General features: G+C 36.0%; 2 protein-coding genes across 4 annotated transcripts; both read right to left on the bottom strand.

Moving 5' to 3' along the window:
* Positions 1-2,337: 2,337 nt before the first annotated feature.
* Positions 2,338-7,799, bottom strand: LOC103973269 (glutathione S-transferase T1). 2 transcript variants are annotated; one of them, XM_065183210.1, is made up of 8 exons: positions 7,435-7,799; positions 7,216-7,338; positions 7,006-7,079; positions 6,487-6,547; positions 5,369-5,422; positions 4,530-4,609; positions 3,688-3,893; positions 2,338-2,709 (listed from the first exon to the last, which is right to left on the bottom strand). In XM_065183210.1, the coding sequence occupies exons 2-8, from the start codon at positions 7,278-7,280 to the stop codon at positions 2,551-2,553; spliced, it is 699 nt and encodes a 232-aa protein (XP_065039282.1). In that variant the 5' UTR covers positions 7,281-7,338; positions 7,435-7,799; the 3' UTR covers positions 2,338-2,550. The 2 variants fall into 2 exon arrangements, with proteins under 2 accessions (XP_065039282.1, XP_018676905.2); XM_018821360.2 differs by lacking the exon at positions 7,435-7,799 and having other exon boundaries at positions 7,216-7,410.
* Positions 7,800-8,917: 1,118 nt separating this feature from the next.
* Positions 8,918-14,568, bottom strand: LOC135673846 (glutathione S-transferase T1-like). 2 transcript variants are annotated; one of them, XM_065183208.1, is made up of 7 exons: positions 14,426-14,568; positions 14,194-14,267; positions 13,395-13,455; positions 11,965-12,018; positions 11,080-11,159; positions 9,616-9,821; positions 8,918-9,307 (listed from the first exon to the last, which is right to left on the bottom strand). In XM_065183208.1, the coding sequence occupies exons 1-7, from the start codon at positions 14,488-14,490 to the stop codon at positions 9,101-9,103; spliced, it is 747 nt and encodes a 248-aa protein (XP_065039280.1). In that variant the 5' UTR covers positions 14,491-14,568; the 3' UTR covers positions 8,918-9,100. The 2 variants fall into 2 exon arrangements, with proteins under 2 accessions (XP_065039280.1, XP_065039281.1); XM_065183209.1 differs by having other exon boundaries at positions 13,395-13,507; positions 14,426-14,476.
* Between the last annotated feature and the right edge of the window lie 3,615 nt (positions 14,569-18,183).

Below are 18,183 nucleotides of genomic sequence, written 5' to 3'. Positions count from 1 at the left end.
GGAATCGAGGCATGGTTCTCTCGGGGGGGAGAGAATGATAGGGCATATTTTAGCATACCTGTCACGTGATGAAAATAATAGAAGATAAGAACAATTATTGAAGAAGCTTTATTGAAGAAATGAAAATGCTTCGATACATTAACATGTTCCCTCTCCTATTTATACAAATTAGGAGAAAGGATTTCCTTAATAGAATAGAGGATTTTTCTCAACAGAATAGAGAGATTTCCTCATATACATACCGATCTTGCATCGATACAAAGAATGGTTTACAAGCGAGAGACTTCGTGAGTAGGAAAAAAGCAGATTGTTGCTATGAGGATTGGCCATGGAGCCTCTTAGGAATGTGGCTACAGCGGTGTTGGTCGTTGGCCGAAGACAAGGGCGAAGCTTCGCTTTTCTCAACGACGTTGGTCGCTGGCCAAAGGCAAGAGCGAAACTTCGCTTTTCTCACTGCTCTGATACCATGATAAAAATAATAGAAGATAAGAACAATTATTGAAGAAGCTTTATTGAAGAAGAGAAAAAGCTTTATTGAAGAAATGAAAATGCTTTAATACATTAACATTTCCCTCTCTTATTTATACAAATTAGGAGAAAGGATTTCCCTCAACAGAATAGAGGATTTTTCTCAACAGAATAGAGGATTACCTCAACCTCCTTTCCATGCTCGGTCGTTGGGTACAACCCTCGGTCGTTGGGTACAACCCTACCCGAGGAACCTGGGTCAGCGCCATCAAGATTAGAGCCGACCCCGAGAAATCAGGATGGCACCGTCAAGTATAAAAACTGACCCCAAAAACTTGGGACAACGTCATCAAGTACAAAGTCGATCCCGGGAACTTGGGACGACGTAGCCAAGTACAAAACTGCCCTGATGCAGACATCAACCGTACAGAAGGTATGAGCTAGCCACCTACAGGGGTCACCAGTCATTAAACAAACTCTATACGATCAACCCTCGTGCGCAAGTATAAAAGCCAACTACCTGGCTATGATAGGGGAGCTTTTTCTCGAACAACTTGGTAAAGGACTCTAAGTGAGAACTCTACTAACTTGACCTTCGGAAAAGTCGGATCGGAAAACATCCCCCCCCGACTTCGACCTGTGTGTAGGGCCTGACAACGAGGAAGCAGATGACGACATGCTCCGCTTGACCCGACCCGATGACCGATCCAAAGTCTTCGTGGGCACCTCCTTAGACATTCGGAGTCAAACCAAGCTGTGCTGATTCCCCTGGTGTATAGTTTACTAACATTATCCTCTCTAAAATTCTCAAACTGTGGTACTGAAATCGCAGCCAATTTCTTGCAATTAGATGTCAGAGAACATCCTTGAGATGTTGTCTACTTTTCAGTTACGAAAGAAACCTAATTTATTCTTACCTAAAATCTTGACATAACTTCACGGAGATAGTGAAGTGCTGCCATCATCATGTAATTGCTCCATACTGCAATGGAACTGTACGAGTCCTAATCTCCTCATGCTATATGGTCACTTATCAGCATGGAATGTACCCACATAATTGATATTTTAGGTTAGGTTTTCCTGGCTAAGTACTTTTAAAACAGAAAGTCTTTCTTCCTTACAGCTCAGCTTGATTCCAGCAATCACAAATGTCCAGAACTAAGAACACACAAATTCTTTATTATTATTAATTTTCTTTTCTATTATCAAGATAAACTCATTACACAAATATTTTCATATTTAATGTTGTGTTTACATTAATTTTTGTTATACTTTATGTTAAACGTGTCGAATAATAGTGAAAATTGATGTAAATTAATACAAAATAAGAAATAAACATCGAAACCATGGCAGAAAATATATAATAGATTATAATATTATTTTGAATCAATTTTGAGGGAAAAACATCTCACCTGTCATGCACTCTTTCAAATATTCTATCCAACATATCCATCACTGTCAATAAAGTATTTTATATTTATATCACTCTGACGCCAATCTGAAAACTCGTGTTTTGACCATCTTGACACTTGGTAGAAAAACCAAGTGATCTTTCTACCAATTTTTTCTTTGTTACTCGACGTGCGTGTTTCGAGATCAACAAATAAAATTGAGTGCACCAATTAAAAATATGTGTTTAGTCTACCATATCATATATGTTTTTAAAAGGATAAGGGACAAAGATAAATTTTGATTACACCATCAAACCTATGTTTAGATGTTAAAATATGTTGGATAAAATTTCAACCAAATACTTCAACTCTCATAACCTAGTAGATAAAAACTGAGTTTTTCAAATTCAGCAATATTCGATCAACCTCTCAGTCCATCTCTTATTATCTTATGCACATAAATATTTTTAATAGAAGATGCAAATACAACAGTTGTTTTAATCATTAATTTAGAAGGTTTGACACATAGGAAAACTTCAAGAACTGTTCTTAATACACCACAAAGACCCAAAATAAACACGCACACAGGGCACATTATTTCAGTGCTATATTACAATCACTGCAAGCTACTACATATAAACTGCTGCATCAGATCACCTGTTCGATCGGATTAAAGGTTTCGGGTTGGATTTCAGGCTGACTTCAATAATGCTATTCTTGCCTTGACTTCCTGCAGATGCTCATGGACTTCCTCAAAATGAGGACTGGTAGCAGACTTTACATTGTCGATCCATTCCAATATCTTCGGGTGAGGCCCCAATATTCTCTCGCGATCTTTCTCATCCACAACCTGAAGCAAAAGGATGCACAAGATGATTAATAAAGAGGACTACTATTAAACATCTACAGAACTTAGTACGATGTATCAACATTTTGCTGACACCTCCAAAGATTATTGCATCCTGTTAGACCACTAACTTTATTACTTGTACTCCTGTCGAGCTCCAGAAAGCAGATTGCTCTCTTGATACCATTCATACATAGGTGTTAGATTATTTAATTAGCATGCTTCAACTTACGAAGATGAAATTGGTCCTCTTGGTCACCTTGCGAGTCCAAAAAATGCACTCTCATTCCAAGGGCACATTTCTTATGTAAACACCTAAATTGCATGCTTTCCAACTTTGCTCATTCTTTGATGGCGACACATCAGATTTCAGTCCATAGCTCAACAATATCTTTACTGATCCTACTTAGTATGCTTTTCTGGTGGGTCATTATCTTTATCTTGTCTAGCATAATATGCAGTGAAAAAAGTTTCATCAACTGAGACTCATCTTCCCTCTCTAAACTAATAAAGACTTCGTAGGCTGAGGACCACAAATTGCTGCTGCATCTTTGTCAGAGATATTCCATCAGATTCCTATAAAAACTTTAACATATGACCTACTTGTCTTCGGTAATAGAGTTTCATAAAAAAAAATTCCATCTATCAATCAAAAAACTATCTAAATAATAGCTCACGAATTGCACTGCAAAGACTGAAAGAAGAACTCACTGAAAATGAACGTAGTCAGGCTGAGTCATGTTTAAAGCAAACAGAAATAATCAGGTTAAGCCATATTTGAAGTGGTTTTTGCACTATGAATTTCTATTCATTGCTCTGTTTCGTTGGCAGCACATTGATTGCAGAGTTGATAATACCAAACTAATGAATTGCATGCAAACCCATCTTTTTTTCTCCTTATTGATGCAATACTGAACAGCAAGAACATAACTTAATAGATCTGGTATCATACTAATGTACAGTTTGCATGGAATATCATACCTCAAGTTGCATAATCTCACAGGCAAGACTCAGATCTGCAACAGATGGCTGGAAGTTTCCCAGTAAAAATTTTGCTTCTCCTTTAAGCCATACAGACTCTAACTTTGAAAGGGACGCACTTAAAATTTTCTCATCTTCAATTGCTGCTTGTGGATTTAATGGAAGACTGCGTACAGGTCCCAGTGCACTGTTGATACAGTAGTTCACTGCAAAACATGATATAGATCATCAGGGCCATCAAATCTTATCAGACCATCCCACTAATGAAGGTGATGTGGTGTGATGGGGGAAAGGAAAGATGAAGATCCCAATGGCCTCTGCTTCTAATAATCCTTGTCCACTAAGACAAAAGTTAAAAATAAAAATAAAAAACAAAAAATTTAGGAGGCAATGCGCAAACAATGAAAAGGCAGCATTCTGACGTCTTTGCAATTTTATATTGAACCAATAAACTCAAACTAGGTCATATTCATCTCATGGCTCTAACCACTGCATTTCTCACGATGTGGATCATAAAATGGACTAGAACTTGTCTTATCGACAATATCCACAATTCCACACAACTGTCACTAGTTTAATCTTCAGATGGTTGGTGGATCACACAGCTCACAATCGTAACTGTCTGAAGACATGAATTTAAGTTCATCAGCAACTTCAAATTTCTATGAAGTTAGTGATATCATCCTTTGCTTAAATATTTTGTTATTGTTGACTTGGTGCGTATGATACAACGTGAATCCAAACTCTTTTCATGGATGCCTTCAGAAGAACTAGCATGATAAGAAAAATCATGTTCACTGTCTACATTCAGAACAAAAATTGGATGCTGGGGTTTCTCGTACATGCACCACGGCGTAGGTTGGAATGGTGCCAATCCAAGATGGACTGTAATTTTGCTCTTGAGATGATATCAGCAGGATACCTTCCACAAAAGATAGGAAACGTAAGGTAAAATGTATTTCGAGATGACTAGGATATAGAACACAAACAATAGTAGCATTGAAAAAAGTCACCGGAAATCCCTGGTCTAATTTCCATCACAAAAAGGAATACAACTTTCACTCATAAATAATCAAACAGAACTTCAAAGGTCATCTTTTCCCTGCTCCTTCTACCTCATTTATTAGTAACACGAGATGGCAGTAGCTTGAGAGGGCAATAAATATCAACCAGTTTGTAACATTTTTTTATCACCATAAATTATTTTATATGCACAATTTTGAGAGATAGATAGGTAAATTCTTTTTTCTATTTTGGATATTCCTTTGCCTCAAACAGGAAGGAAAAGAAATAATTTTAAAGTAGCAAATGTACCAAGCTATACTTTGCAACTTAAAATGGTTTGTTACCATATGATTGTTCAACTCATTTTACGATGATGGTCTCTGGTCTTTCATATCATTCAAAGGGGCAGATAGGTAGTTACAAAACTTTACCTATCATGATCTACACTTGAAGATTAGTAGTATTAGTTGCTTCTCAATAAAATATGAGTAAAGCCTGAAGGAATACTATTTAGATCTCAGAGAAATGCAATAGATGTTTATGAACGTCCTACAAGCTAAGCCTCCACTAACAATATCAGGTTGCAAGAGAAAATATTTTATGAAAAAACAAACCAAACACACATACACATATTGATAGACGAAGGAAATAATGCAAACGACATATTATAAATTACCAGTGGTCCGGAACTCCTGGAAATGCACTAGCAAGATAGCACAAAATGGCATGACTGGACAAACAAATAAAAGTCATTAGATTAAGGTTGGCGAAAGGATGGATGGATGGTGGAGTAAAATCACAATTGAATACAGAATAAACTTCAACATAAACACCTCATCATTTATATTTGAATTTAGAGTATTTAAGAATATTCAACTTGAGAATATAAGAAAATCATATATGAGATATACATATAAACTGGCATGACTGCTACCACGGACTTCAGAATCATAAAATGGAAACAAATACATGAAAGTCAAACCATTGTCGCAGATAAATCTATATAAGACATCATAATGTTCATGTGAGGCTCTTTCTTTTGATTGTTATAGTTGTTTCATCCTGGTCTTTGGGATTTCAGATTTATTTCATGTTAAATTTTGCATATGATTCAGAGCCTGTTCAAGTCGGTTTAAAATTTAGAAACCCTTTCTCTAGTAGCAGTTTTTATTTTTATCTGTCTTTTCCTTTCAAGGACACCTTAGTCATTCTAGTGTTTTCAATTGCCCATAAAATTTAATGTCTTCTTGAAGAACAATCATGTCTACCCAAGGGTGATATACAAAGTTCAGAGCTGCAAAAAATTAAAGAACTACTGATACATGGTAAGGTGCCAGAAAAAGGAATTTTGAAACCATCTTGATGTATGACAACTTACCAGAGAAGCTACAACACCAGTGTGTTGTAGGATGGATGAGTAGATGGGATCCAATGGGATTCAAGTTTTGTTAATAGATCAAGCAACAGGAGCAACACGTACTGCAAATCTTGGGTCTGGTTGATTATTTTATGCAGTTAAGGCTATGATAAACAAAATTTTGAAACATAGTGTTCTCCAAATGATTTGGCAAGACATTGCCTGAGAATTAAGATAGAAGAGTTACTTCTATCAAATGAAGCATAAGTTATATGATGGGCCGTTTACTATGAGGACAAACTGTTCAGACAAACGTGATACAATGACTCAGTTACCACCGTCAAAGGAGTTATGTTTTGATCGATCTTTTTCGCAAGGACAGGAGAAGTGCATAGAGAAATTATATTTAAGCATAGACTTAAAGAAACAATATCTACCTCTCAAAGAGCTTTAAATCTCCATGAACAATTGCTGGAACTTCTGCCATTGGGTTTATCTCTGGAAAAATATCTGAATTAGTACATCTAGAAAGGAAAACATTGGAGTATACTGAGAAAGCTACGCTTAGTTCGTAAATCAGCAGAGACTAGGAAAGCTTGCACATTCAGATTAAGGAGGAAAGAAACAAGTTATTCTCTACATGATTTGTTAAGCTCAAGAGTTCACATGAAGTAGTCATTCCTGTGAAATAAAACATAAAGAGTTGATGATAGCAGAGCCTCCGAATTGTCCATTGTTCTCAGATGCTCGTTTAGTGTACTATTACTGTGAAAGATGACGTCCATTTTCGTTAACCTTGCTCGATTCACCTTCAGGACGACATGTTTGCAAAAAGAGGGAGGGTTCGAGATCTCAGTTACTAAGCTGTGATAACACAATAAGAAAGATTGATTCCATCGCCCTGCAACTCATGAGGAAAACGAGAACAAAGAGGATGAGAGCTAACTAGTGGGGACCTTTGAAATCGGGCAAACGATGCTTGCCCGTCGTGAAATCAATCGTCACCTCCTCGAAGTCAATACCGTTGACCCTGACATCAACAAGAACCCAAATCCCTCACGATAGTCATGTAGATCAAAGCAGAAGAAACAAAAAAAAAAAAACCGAACATAAAAACGAGAGACATCTAAGCGAAAGACGAAGACGAAAATGTTAGGGAATATTACTTGCAGAAGATTATAATCGCCCGCGACGGCTGCGACAGCCGATGACCGTACACCTTCAGCGTCATCTCTCTTCTCCTCTCCTCTTCTATCCTCAGTATGAGTGCATTGCAAGTATGAAATCCTCTTTATAAGAGAAAAAAAAATGAGCAACGAAACTTTTTCGAATAATAAGAATCATTGAACCAACAGTTATTATTGAATCAATGTTCCCCAACTAACTGAATCAAACACCATCGAACTGTCAAAGGACAATTTCGCGTTCTTGGACGGTCTCCGTTCTTCGTCTTCCTTGTCTTCTTACTGTGGAAACAGAGCTTGACAACCGATCTTTTGGTGCCAATTTTGGCACATAGCTGGGAGAACTTTGATTACTGTCGTCCTCTTCGACAGTTCAATGAATCAAGATGTACACAAAGTCGTGGATCCAATGTTGAGATGTCTTTTTCCCAAGGAAGCTTGCGTTGATCGAATCCCTATCGGTAGTTGAACTCATCCCGAGCAATGAATCGGGGCTCATCTCCGATCTACTTCACCACCGCCGAGTCGAAACATATTTGTCGCACTCTCATCCATTTTCTCCCGATGCGACAATTCGCATTCAAGAACGAATCATAACATTGCAAACCCTCACACTTAAATATGACCTCATGTGGAAGCAAATCCAAAGAACTTTTAATGGCTAAATCGAATTGACGTTACAACGACATGGTTGTCTTAAATGAACTAATCAACAGAAAAGTTTGTTGCGGCAACATATTAACCTCTAAATCATAATGGGCGATTTTCCATAAAAATATTTATATCTCGAGTATTTTCCCATCGATTCTTTTCTTTTTATTTTTTAAATAATATCTTTAATTAAAAGAAAACCCAACTTACTCTTCAAAAAAAAATTTATAGTATTTTTGGTTATCATAGTAAATAAAAATACTGTAAAACCTACTTAAGAACACCGTAAATAATCTAAATAGATTTTAAATCTTAATTAAATTAATTATAAAAATATGATATTGTAATGATCTATGAGTAATAATTTTAAACTAAGGAGTCATAATATGATATCACTTGTAATATTTTTTAATGATTTTTAAAGAATTTATAATAATCAATAAAACACTATCATGAGTTAAATAAAAATACTGTAACAGTTGAAAACTAGTAAAGAAATAGATGAAAATTTTTAGAGGTATTTTAATTTTTTTTAAATTAAGGGTATTTATTGTTTGGGCAAAAAATAAAAGAAGGATATCTTTTGAAAATACGAAAAGTATGGGTATTTTTAGAAAAGTCACCCAATAGTAAATAACACCAAATAGATTCAAATTTTCCAATTGCACAATGCAGTATGTAAAAAGTTTGGAAACTGAATCCACAATTTTGCAAAATCTCAAAGGAACAACTTTAGCAAGACACCAATGTTCACTCTGGTGGGTACAAAAAAAATATCCAACAAATTCTTTCTCTACATCTGAAGCTGGTGACCTTTTTTGTGGAAGGAAAGCAATACAATTGACTCTACATCTATGTACTTGGACAATCAAAAGAAAACATGTAAAGGTCTATTGTTTTAAGTGATATGAAAAAGAAATTCTTCATATTATAGGTAATGACTTCTTAAATAAACTCTCCATTAAGGTCCGAAGAGGATGGCTCACATGGAATATAAATATATCACAGTACTGCAGAGCTTTCACAATCAGCATATGGAAATATGCAGCAGCTTGGATTTGATCATTATTTTTATGATGCGTCACGTATAAGACAACTTCAATGATTGTTTTAAATCCTTCGGAAACATCTAAAATAAACACACACATAGCAACACTGTTTTAGTGCTCTGTCACTGCAATGTAAACTGCTGCATCAAATCACCAGTTTGATCAAGTTAAAGCTTCGGGTTGGGTTTCATGCTGAGATGAGTATCGTTAGGTTTTGCGTTGGCCAGCCTGCTGTGTAGCCTTGCCTTGACTTTGTACAGAATCTCATGGACTTCCTCAAAATGAGGACTGGTAGCAGATTTTACATTTTCGATCCATTGCAAAATCTTTGGGTGAGGCCCCAATATTCTGTGGCGATCTTTCTCATCCACTACCTGAAGCAAAGGGATGCACTATTAAATAGCTTCAGAAATTATTATGATGTATCAAAATTTGGATGACAGCTCCAAAGATTAGCATCTTGCATCCATGTGCTTCATGTTATCCCACTATATTGTATCCAGTCTAATTCATATTTGCTTATTTTTCTCTTTGCAAATTACAATTATTGAAAACCACAGATACTGTAGTAGTTTGTAAGATATGATAAGAAAATGCATGGATTTAAATAAAATTATATTTTCTTTTCCATAACTGTATGTAATAGTCATAAAACACAATGAGTATGCATCAAGTGACATACCTCCAATTGCATAATCTCACAGACAAGGCTGAGATCTGCAATGGATGGCTGGAAATTTCCCAATAAGAATTTTGCATTTCCTTTTAGCCAAAGCGACTCTATCTTTGAAAGGGACGCTCTAAGAAATATTTCAGCTTCATTCGCTGCTTGTGGGTTTAATGGAAGACCAAGTGCAGGTCCCAGTGCACGGTTAAGAACAAAGGTTGCTGCAAATAATAAAAAGCAATCGGGCTGTCAAGTCTCATCAAACTAGAAAATCACAAATGTAATGAACTATGATGTGATGGAAAAAGGAAAAGACGAAGAATGCCCATTGGTTTCTGATGTTAGCAAGGTTCTTAATCTCGTATCGTACTAGTGTACTGAGCTTTGCTTGATATGGTACGATACGACATACCGAGCGGTATACCTAAAATAAGCATAAAACCCTCCGAAAATACCTAAAAAAAAAAAAAAAAGGTTAGGATAGGGTTTTTAAGTTAGAAATAAATATTGTCTAGCCCCTTCCGTCACGTTCTGACCGAGGGAGATTTTTCTCCTACTAGGGATGCGCTTCCTCTTCTTCTATTGCTTCGGTGATAAAACGTACAAGACGTTGAGGATCTCCCACCTCATCAAGTAAAGGACCCTTTTGGTTCTCTGCCGCTTCGACTCACTCTAACATTGGCTTTGAATCTTTTGTAGAAATGGAGGTCGATGGGATCAATCTTTGGTTTCTCTAGCTCCTTTGTCTAAGGCGATAACGGTCGAAATCGACGAGTACCAACTGGTACAAGTCGATAATAGTCGAAATCGAACGATACCAACCGGTATAGGTTAGTAATGATTGAAATTTCGAAGGTTACCGCCCGGTATAGCCCCATATCGCCCGATACGAGGCCAAATGCTTGATACCGCCCAGTAGCAGACGGTTTTGTGTGCCGATCTGCTGGCGGACCAATACGTACGGTATTGCAAACCCTGGGTGTTAGGAATCCTTGTCTACTATATGAAATAAAACTTATAAGGAAGAGAACAACCAATAAATGAAGGCAACATTCTTCAAGTCTTATATGAAACCAACAAACTCAAACTGAGGGCTCATATTCCAACTCATTTCTCTTAAGAACTTCCCTCCAACATTTATAGGGATATGTGCCATGAAATCAACTAAAACTCATCATTTTTGCCATTGTTATTCCCAACCATCACTAGTTTAATCTTCAGATGGTTGGTGAATCAGATGTCACAACCACAACTGTGTCTAAAGACATGAATTTAAGTTTCTCAGCAACTTAGATTCTTTAAGTTAGTGAACACATCCTTTGCCTTAAGTATTTCTTTATTGTTAATTTCTTGGATATATTTTAACATAAATTCAACCTCTTCTCATGGATGTCTTTAGGAAAACTAGCATTATAAGAATTAATATGTCCATGTTCTTCATTCAGAAAATAGAAATGAGAGGATGGAGCTTTTTCATACCTGCACCACGGCGTAGGTTGGTGTGGTGCCAATCCAATATGGACTGAATTTTGGCTCTAGTGAAGAGATCAGCAGGATACCTTCCATATAAAACACGAGTTACAAAGTCAAACTTATCTTGAGATGGCCATGATAAAGAACACAAACAAAAGTACAAGTGGTATTTCTATCTGACATCCATGGTCTAATGTCATAACAAAAAGGAATAGTACATCTTTCACTAATAAAGAATCAAATAGATGTATGCTTCCAATGTATCAAGTAGTCCACTTAATGTATAACCATTGTTTTCCTACATAATATAAAGATATAACTTCAAAGGTCACTTTTCCTCCTGTTCCTATTGTTTGTTTATTAATATTATTAGAGCAAGGTAGCTTGAGCGAGCAGTTAAATGTTAGCCAGTTAAGCTTTTGCCAGCATTATATGAACAAATAGAAGAGATAGGCTAGATAAATTATTCTTTTACTACTGGATATTCCTTTGTCTCAAATGTGAAGGAAAAATCATTTTGGAGTATCCAATAATACCAAGTTATGCCATTGCAACTTAAAAATGTTTTGTACCATATGCTTATTTATCTTTCTTGACAATGATGATTTATGGTTGTTTATAACATTTAAAAATTAGAGATAAGTACTTATGAAAATTGACCTATCATGACCTTCACATGAAGGCTGTAGTATATAAATTGTTTCTGACAACATAAGAGTTAAGCCTCAGAAAACTATTAGGTCATCAGAGAAATGTACTAGTTGTTTATCAACAGCATAAAGCTAAGGCCCCATGGAGACTATCAGGTTGTCTGAGAAAATATAGTATGAGAATAAACCCACACAATTGATGGACAGAGCAAAGGAATGTAAATGACACATTGTAAATTACCAATGGTCCGGAATGCCTGGAAATGCACAGGAAAGATAGCTCAAAATGGCATGACTGGACCAAAAAAATAAGTCAATTAGATACAGTTTTCCATAAAGACGGATGCAGACAAAAATATTTGGTATGTTTAAATGTCAAAATTGAATAAACAAAATGAAATTTAACATAAAAAAATTATCAAGATTTAGAATTAAATTTAAAATAAGATGAATATTCAATTTGAGTAAGAAAGGTACAGATGTTCATGAGGCATATATGATAATACAGATAAATTAGCATGACAGTGATCTCAGACTTGGAAATTATACAATGAAACAAACATATGAAAGTAAAATGACTGCCATAGAAAATTCTTTATTCATAAGACATCATAATGTTCTTGTTGGGCCTTTTCTTTTAATTGTTATTAGTTATTTTACCCTTATCTTTGAGAATTTAGAGTCTATTCAAGTTGGCCTGAAACTTATATCTACTGTAGCATTTATTTGTTCAAGAATACCAAGGTTATTCTAGAGTTTCAAGTGCCCATAAAATTTAATATCTTCATAGTAAACCATCATGTCTACATAAGGGCCATTCAAAAGGTAATGCATCAAGTTCAGGATGTGCGATAAATTACAAGGTAACAGAAAAGAAATCTGATACCACTTTGATGTATGACAACTTACCAGAAAGGTGCTGCAACAACAAACAAATGTAGAATGATGGGATCCGATGGGATTCAAGTTTTGTTCATAAGTCAAGGAATAGGAGCATTTGGTTGATTAATTCAACCAGTTAAAGGTATAAAAAAAGTAACCCTTCATTGAAACATTTTGGTATTGCTCCTAGATTAGAATACAATAATGGTAGACTTACTGATCATTAAGACAGTTGACGAAAGAACCCAATGCAACAAAACTCATGTTGGGTCTTTGGAACAGCTTGTATTATTTGATAATAATCAGTTTAATCTATTTTTTCGAGAAGGTCTCTGATTTGAGTCCATATAGACCTAATCCTAACATATTTTGTTTCAGTTTAGGATACTTTTCATTTTCTCTTTAGTACCTATTTATAGACCAGCCACATGGTTGGTTCCCCAGAAATGAAAGCAACATCAAATGCTCATATAAGTGCAAAGGGAAAGAAAAACAGAAAAAAATGAAAATTTTCAACTTAACATGATTTTGAAACATGTTGTTCTCAGCATGACATGGCAACCATTGCCTGTGAGTTGAACAAAAAGAGCTGATTGTATCAATGAAACAAAACCTAATAAAAGCAGTATAATGGGCAGTCTACTATAAGGACAAATTATTCAAAGATATGTGACACTGCCCTAAATGAAGACTCAGTTACCACCATGAAAGGAATCACATGTAATCAAGGACAGGAGAAGCATTAAAAGATAATATATTTAAGCAAAAACTTAAATAATCAACATCTACCTCTCAAAGAGCTTATATCTTCCATCAACAACAGCTGGAACTTGTCCCATTGGGTTTATTTCTGAGTAAAGCATCTGAGTCAGTACATCCAGAAAAGAAAGAGGTGGAGTATACTGAAAAAGGTATGCTTAGTTAGTAAATCAGCAAAGATGAGACAAGCTTGCACATTTAGATTGAGCAGAAGGGCAGAAACAAGATATTCACATTATGATTTCTCATGTTCAAACATTGAGATAAAGTAGTTATTTCTGTCAAATAAAACATAAGGAGCATCATGGACAAATAAGTGTCTGTCTGGTGTCCCCACTGATGATGGTAGATATTCTAAGAATTGTAATCTAACAAAACCATAATCTCCATTGTTCTCAATTCTTCGTTTGGCATACTTTTGCTATAAAAGATAACCATAATCAACCTTGCTCAATCCACTTTCTTCCTCCTACTGATCCGGAACATATATAGTATTGCCTAAACCCTAGATAAAAAATCTTTAGTTGATTATACATTCTGTTATCCTCTTTATAGGATACTAAAAACATCAACAAAGCATCATTATTAGCGATCTCTTAAAATTATTTTATTTATTGCTTTTCAAGATTCTACTATCATATAACACAGATATCTTGCAATCACTACTACTATTCAACAAACCCATGCTTTTTCACAGCACTAATTTACAGCTAGATTGCGAAGATGCTATTTCGTAAAATCTCACTCCATAGTATTACTATTCAATATTGATTTGTCTGTGATTCAGATATGCTGGGCATAACTATGAATTGGAGTCGCAAAACGGGACCTTTGAATTCGGGCGAGCGATGCTGACGCTTCACGAGATCAATCCTCACCTCCTCGAAATCGATGCCGTTGACCCTGAATTCAAGAACCAAAATTTCCCACGATAAATCGTAGAGCCCAAGGGAGACGAATCTAATCCCAACATAGAAAGCGAGAGATTTGTCTTCCCAATCCAACATCTAATCGAAAAGATTAAACCGAAAATGTAAAGAAATTGCGTTAGGAAATATTACTTGCAGAAGATTATAATCGCCCGTGATGGTTGCGACATTCGATCGGCGTACACCTTCAGCGTCATCTCCTCTCTCTCTCTCTCTCTCTCTCTCTCTCTCTCGCTCTCTCTAGGATGAGTAGCGTTGACTGCAAATGTGGCCTTCCCTTGAGTGTAACACAAATATATATATATATATATATATATATATATATATATATATATATATATATATATATATATATATATATATATATATATCACTGAAAAGTTTAGAAATGGTTTATTCAGATCTCCCATCTAATATTAAAATCCTTCATATATAAAAATTATTACTATTAACATCCATTTAAAGATTCAGATTAATAACTTCTAACCAACAGTAAAATTAATTTATGTCACATCTTATATTTATAAAAAATAAATTATTATTTTATTATTCATATTTTTTTTAAAAATATCTTTGAATTGAAATTTTTATGTTTACAATACTAAATATTTTTTAACTGAAAAAATAAAAGCATCTTAGTAGGGCATGAGTGATGAGAAAAGTTCATTCACCTAAGTCTTAGATCTATTATAAAATAGTAAGGTAATCTGAAAATAAATATAAGATAAAAGTATATTATCTTAAAAACTTTTGAAAAATATAAAAATAATTTTAATATTCATAAAAAATATATAAATATTAATAATTTAATATAAAATTATAATATATCAATTTATCATGAAACTCATGCAATAAAAAAATAATGATAATTCTTATACAGTAAATAAGATCATACATCAATAATATGCAATCAATTTTAGTGATATATATTATAGTATGATAAAAAAGACATCATATCCGATGGTGCAATCTTTTAATATTGGATGGAGAGATATATTTTACGAGATAGATTCCTTCCAACACCGATAGCAAAAACCTATATCGTACTCCCAACAAAAGATGAAGAAATCATTTAACCATTATATCTAACTACTAATTCCTAAAGGGAATCAGCCTACCCGACTAAGGTGGATATATAGTCAATCATAATCATTCATGAGAGAATATATGACTTATTAGACTATATTTATTAGTGACTCCGTAATAAACCCATAGCTCCTTTCATATGTTTCCAATGTTAACTATTCAACATAGTCACATATAATAACAATCACATAAATATCATTAATTTAATTAGAAAAATAATTATTTTCAAAAGACACCTTCAGATAAAATTTTGAAGTTCATTAAAGTATAAATATATGATGCATCAATTTTTCAATAGTTCATAATTAACTTAGACCCTAATTCGAATAGATTAATTGACTTAAACTAAACTTAATTCAATTAAGACCTAATCATATTAGTTGGGAAATGTTGGCTCACATGGGCTGGGTTATACTTAGTCATATGAGCTAAATTATTATTTGTCACATGAGTTACGTCATGTTAGGATCGTTACACTAAAAGGGGGGAGAGGGAGGTTCAAAATGGACAATCGATTCGAAAATTTGTTCGATGAAACCAGTATCGAAAATGTGTTTAACATAGAATATAAGTGTAGTAAGCAATTAAATCAGTAAGCAATAGCAATAAATAACATAAAAGGAAATACACATCAAATTTATAGTGATTCAATCATCGCGACCTACGTCCACTCTCGATTCCTCCTCCATTTAGGCCATCGGTATTCACTAATAATCTTCTTTTCAATGGATGAAGATCAATTATCTTTGTTACAATTATTTTCTCCTTTTCATAAGCTTAGAAGAGAATCTTTACAACTCTCTTTTACAAGTAATCCTCACGTCTCCCTTAGAATGACTTAGAAACTTAAGAAGAAAGGAACTCAACACTTTCAGAGGAGTTTACACATTTAGAATCACAAAATTTTTGTGCTCTTTTCTTGCTATCTCAATTTGCATAGTTCCATTGCTTATAGAAGAGCTTCAAAACCGAAGTTTCGATAACTAACTACTGTCCTCTGTCCTCAATCCTATGAAAAGCATGTCCCTGAATTGCTTTCAAAATTTAGTGCAAAAGAAAGAAATATAGAGGTGATAGCAGATAAGATTTCCTCAACTATATGAGAAAATCTCTCTACTCTGTTTAGGGAAATCCTCTATTCTGTTAAGGAAAATCCTCTCTCCTAATCTGTATAAATAAGAGAGGGACATGTTAATGTATTTAAGCTAAAGTTACTTCAATAAAGCTTCTTCAATAATTGTTCTTATCTTCTATTCTTTTTATCATGGTATCAGAGCCGCTTGCCTAGAGCAAGCTCTCTTCTCGCTGCCAATCTTCTCCATTGCCATTCTACGCCAACGTTCTGTAACGGACAAACTTCTAAACAAGATGTTGGATGTAATGCTTATGTCTGTCCGTTGTCTTTTGGCATGTTCATGCCTTGTATAGCAGGTAGAGGGGCGGCCGAAGGCTTATAAGTCCAATTTTAGTTGGGTTGGTGGCCTCTTTAGGCTTGTAAATAAAGGTTGTGTCATGTGGACACGTTCGAGAGCTTTTCGATCTGTAATGGACCATTTTACCCTTTATTGTGCAACTATTCAGAGCTTGTAAAGTCTGTTTGTAACTTGCATTGTCTATGAAGTGTTTTTCGGACATGTTTGCTTGTGGATCCCGATTGAGGCGTTCTTTTTAACCCGTTCTCTCTTTTGTTGGTCCTAAGGGACAATGGGAGGCTTCGGGGAGGCTGACCTTTGCGGACGGACGCGCGAGGGTGCCGCACGCCTTAGGCAAAACCAGCTAAGGTCGTGACAATATGGTATCAGAGCGGGACAAGCACTCATAGAAACACTTGACATGCAAATGTGGGGGACCTTGCGGGGCTGCGTTGAGGGCAGTCAGCAACGCGCGACCGTTTGAGGGAAAACGGGCATGGAGATGTAGGGAAAAGAGTCGCTCAGAGGAGCGGGCATCTAACAGTGGCATTCAGTGGAATGGCCAACCCTTCGCGCAAGAGGCACCACGAGAACAGGCAAGCTTGGAAGAATTCGGAGCGCACAAAGGTTGGGATGGCTAAGTTTGAGCTACGGTTCAACGTTGACAACTATACTTGATGGTGCTCTAGGCAAGCGAGGCGCTTGGCAAGAATGAGACCATCCAAGGTGGAATGAGTTGTTCAACGACCAAAAGAGTTATGCAAAGCTCACAGAGGTGAGGGGAATTGCTAACTCGAAGAATTTGGTACTCATGCATGGGCTTGTATGCGGACGATGGAATGTTCGTGGCCATCCCAAGGCGACCCAGACTCGGCGCCATGGAGCATTGAAACTTTCTCTTCGGCATGCAAAGGATACGTCCGGAGGAGGCTGAAATGTGCAACGAGTTCAGCATGTTGCTAGGCCTTGAGGGGTGCAGCGGTGGTTGTATTGACGTGGAGGCGCAATCTAGCAAGTGCGTTTGCAAGAGGCAGAACAATGCACAGTTTGTTCAGCAGATCGGAGTAGTCCAAGGGGATGGGGGTCTCCGAAACGAAGAGAGATGTTGCTCCAATGGGACAGTTATCTAGGAGGGATAAGTCTCGGCACTCCAGAGGGAGAATCATGTGAGACAGACTTCACATGTTGAGGAGGAGTACCTCACAAACAACAACTTCACGAAGCTCGATGGACTGAGCAAGCGGCGAGGAGTTGTCGCATGATCTCGCTCGAGAGAATGCATTGGTAGATGCATTGCGAGATCAAGTAGGGGAGCGACCTGAAGCAACTTAAATGAAGGCACACTTAGAGTCGATATGGAGATCGGACTCAAGGGAGGGCTGACCCGTGGAA

Source organism: Musa acuminata, chromosome BXJ1-5 (assembly GCF_036884655.1).
Source record: "Musa acuminata AAA Group cultivar baxijiao chromosome BXJ1-5, Cavendish_Baxijiao_AAA, whole genome shotgun sequence".
NCBI lineage: Eukaryota > Viridiplantae > Streptophyta > Magnoliopsida > Zingiberales > Musaceae > Musa > Musa acuminata.
This window is presented reverse-complemented; position numbering and strand designations above follow the sequence as displayed.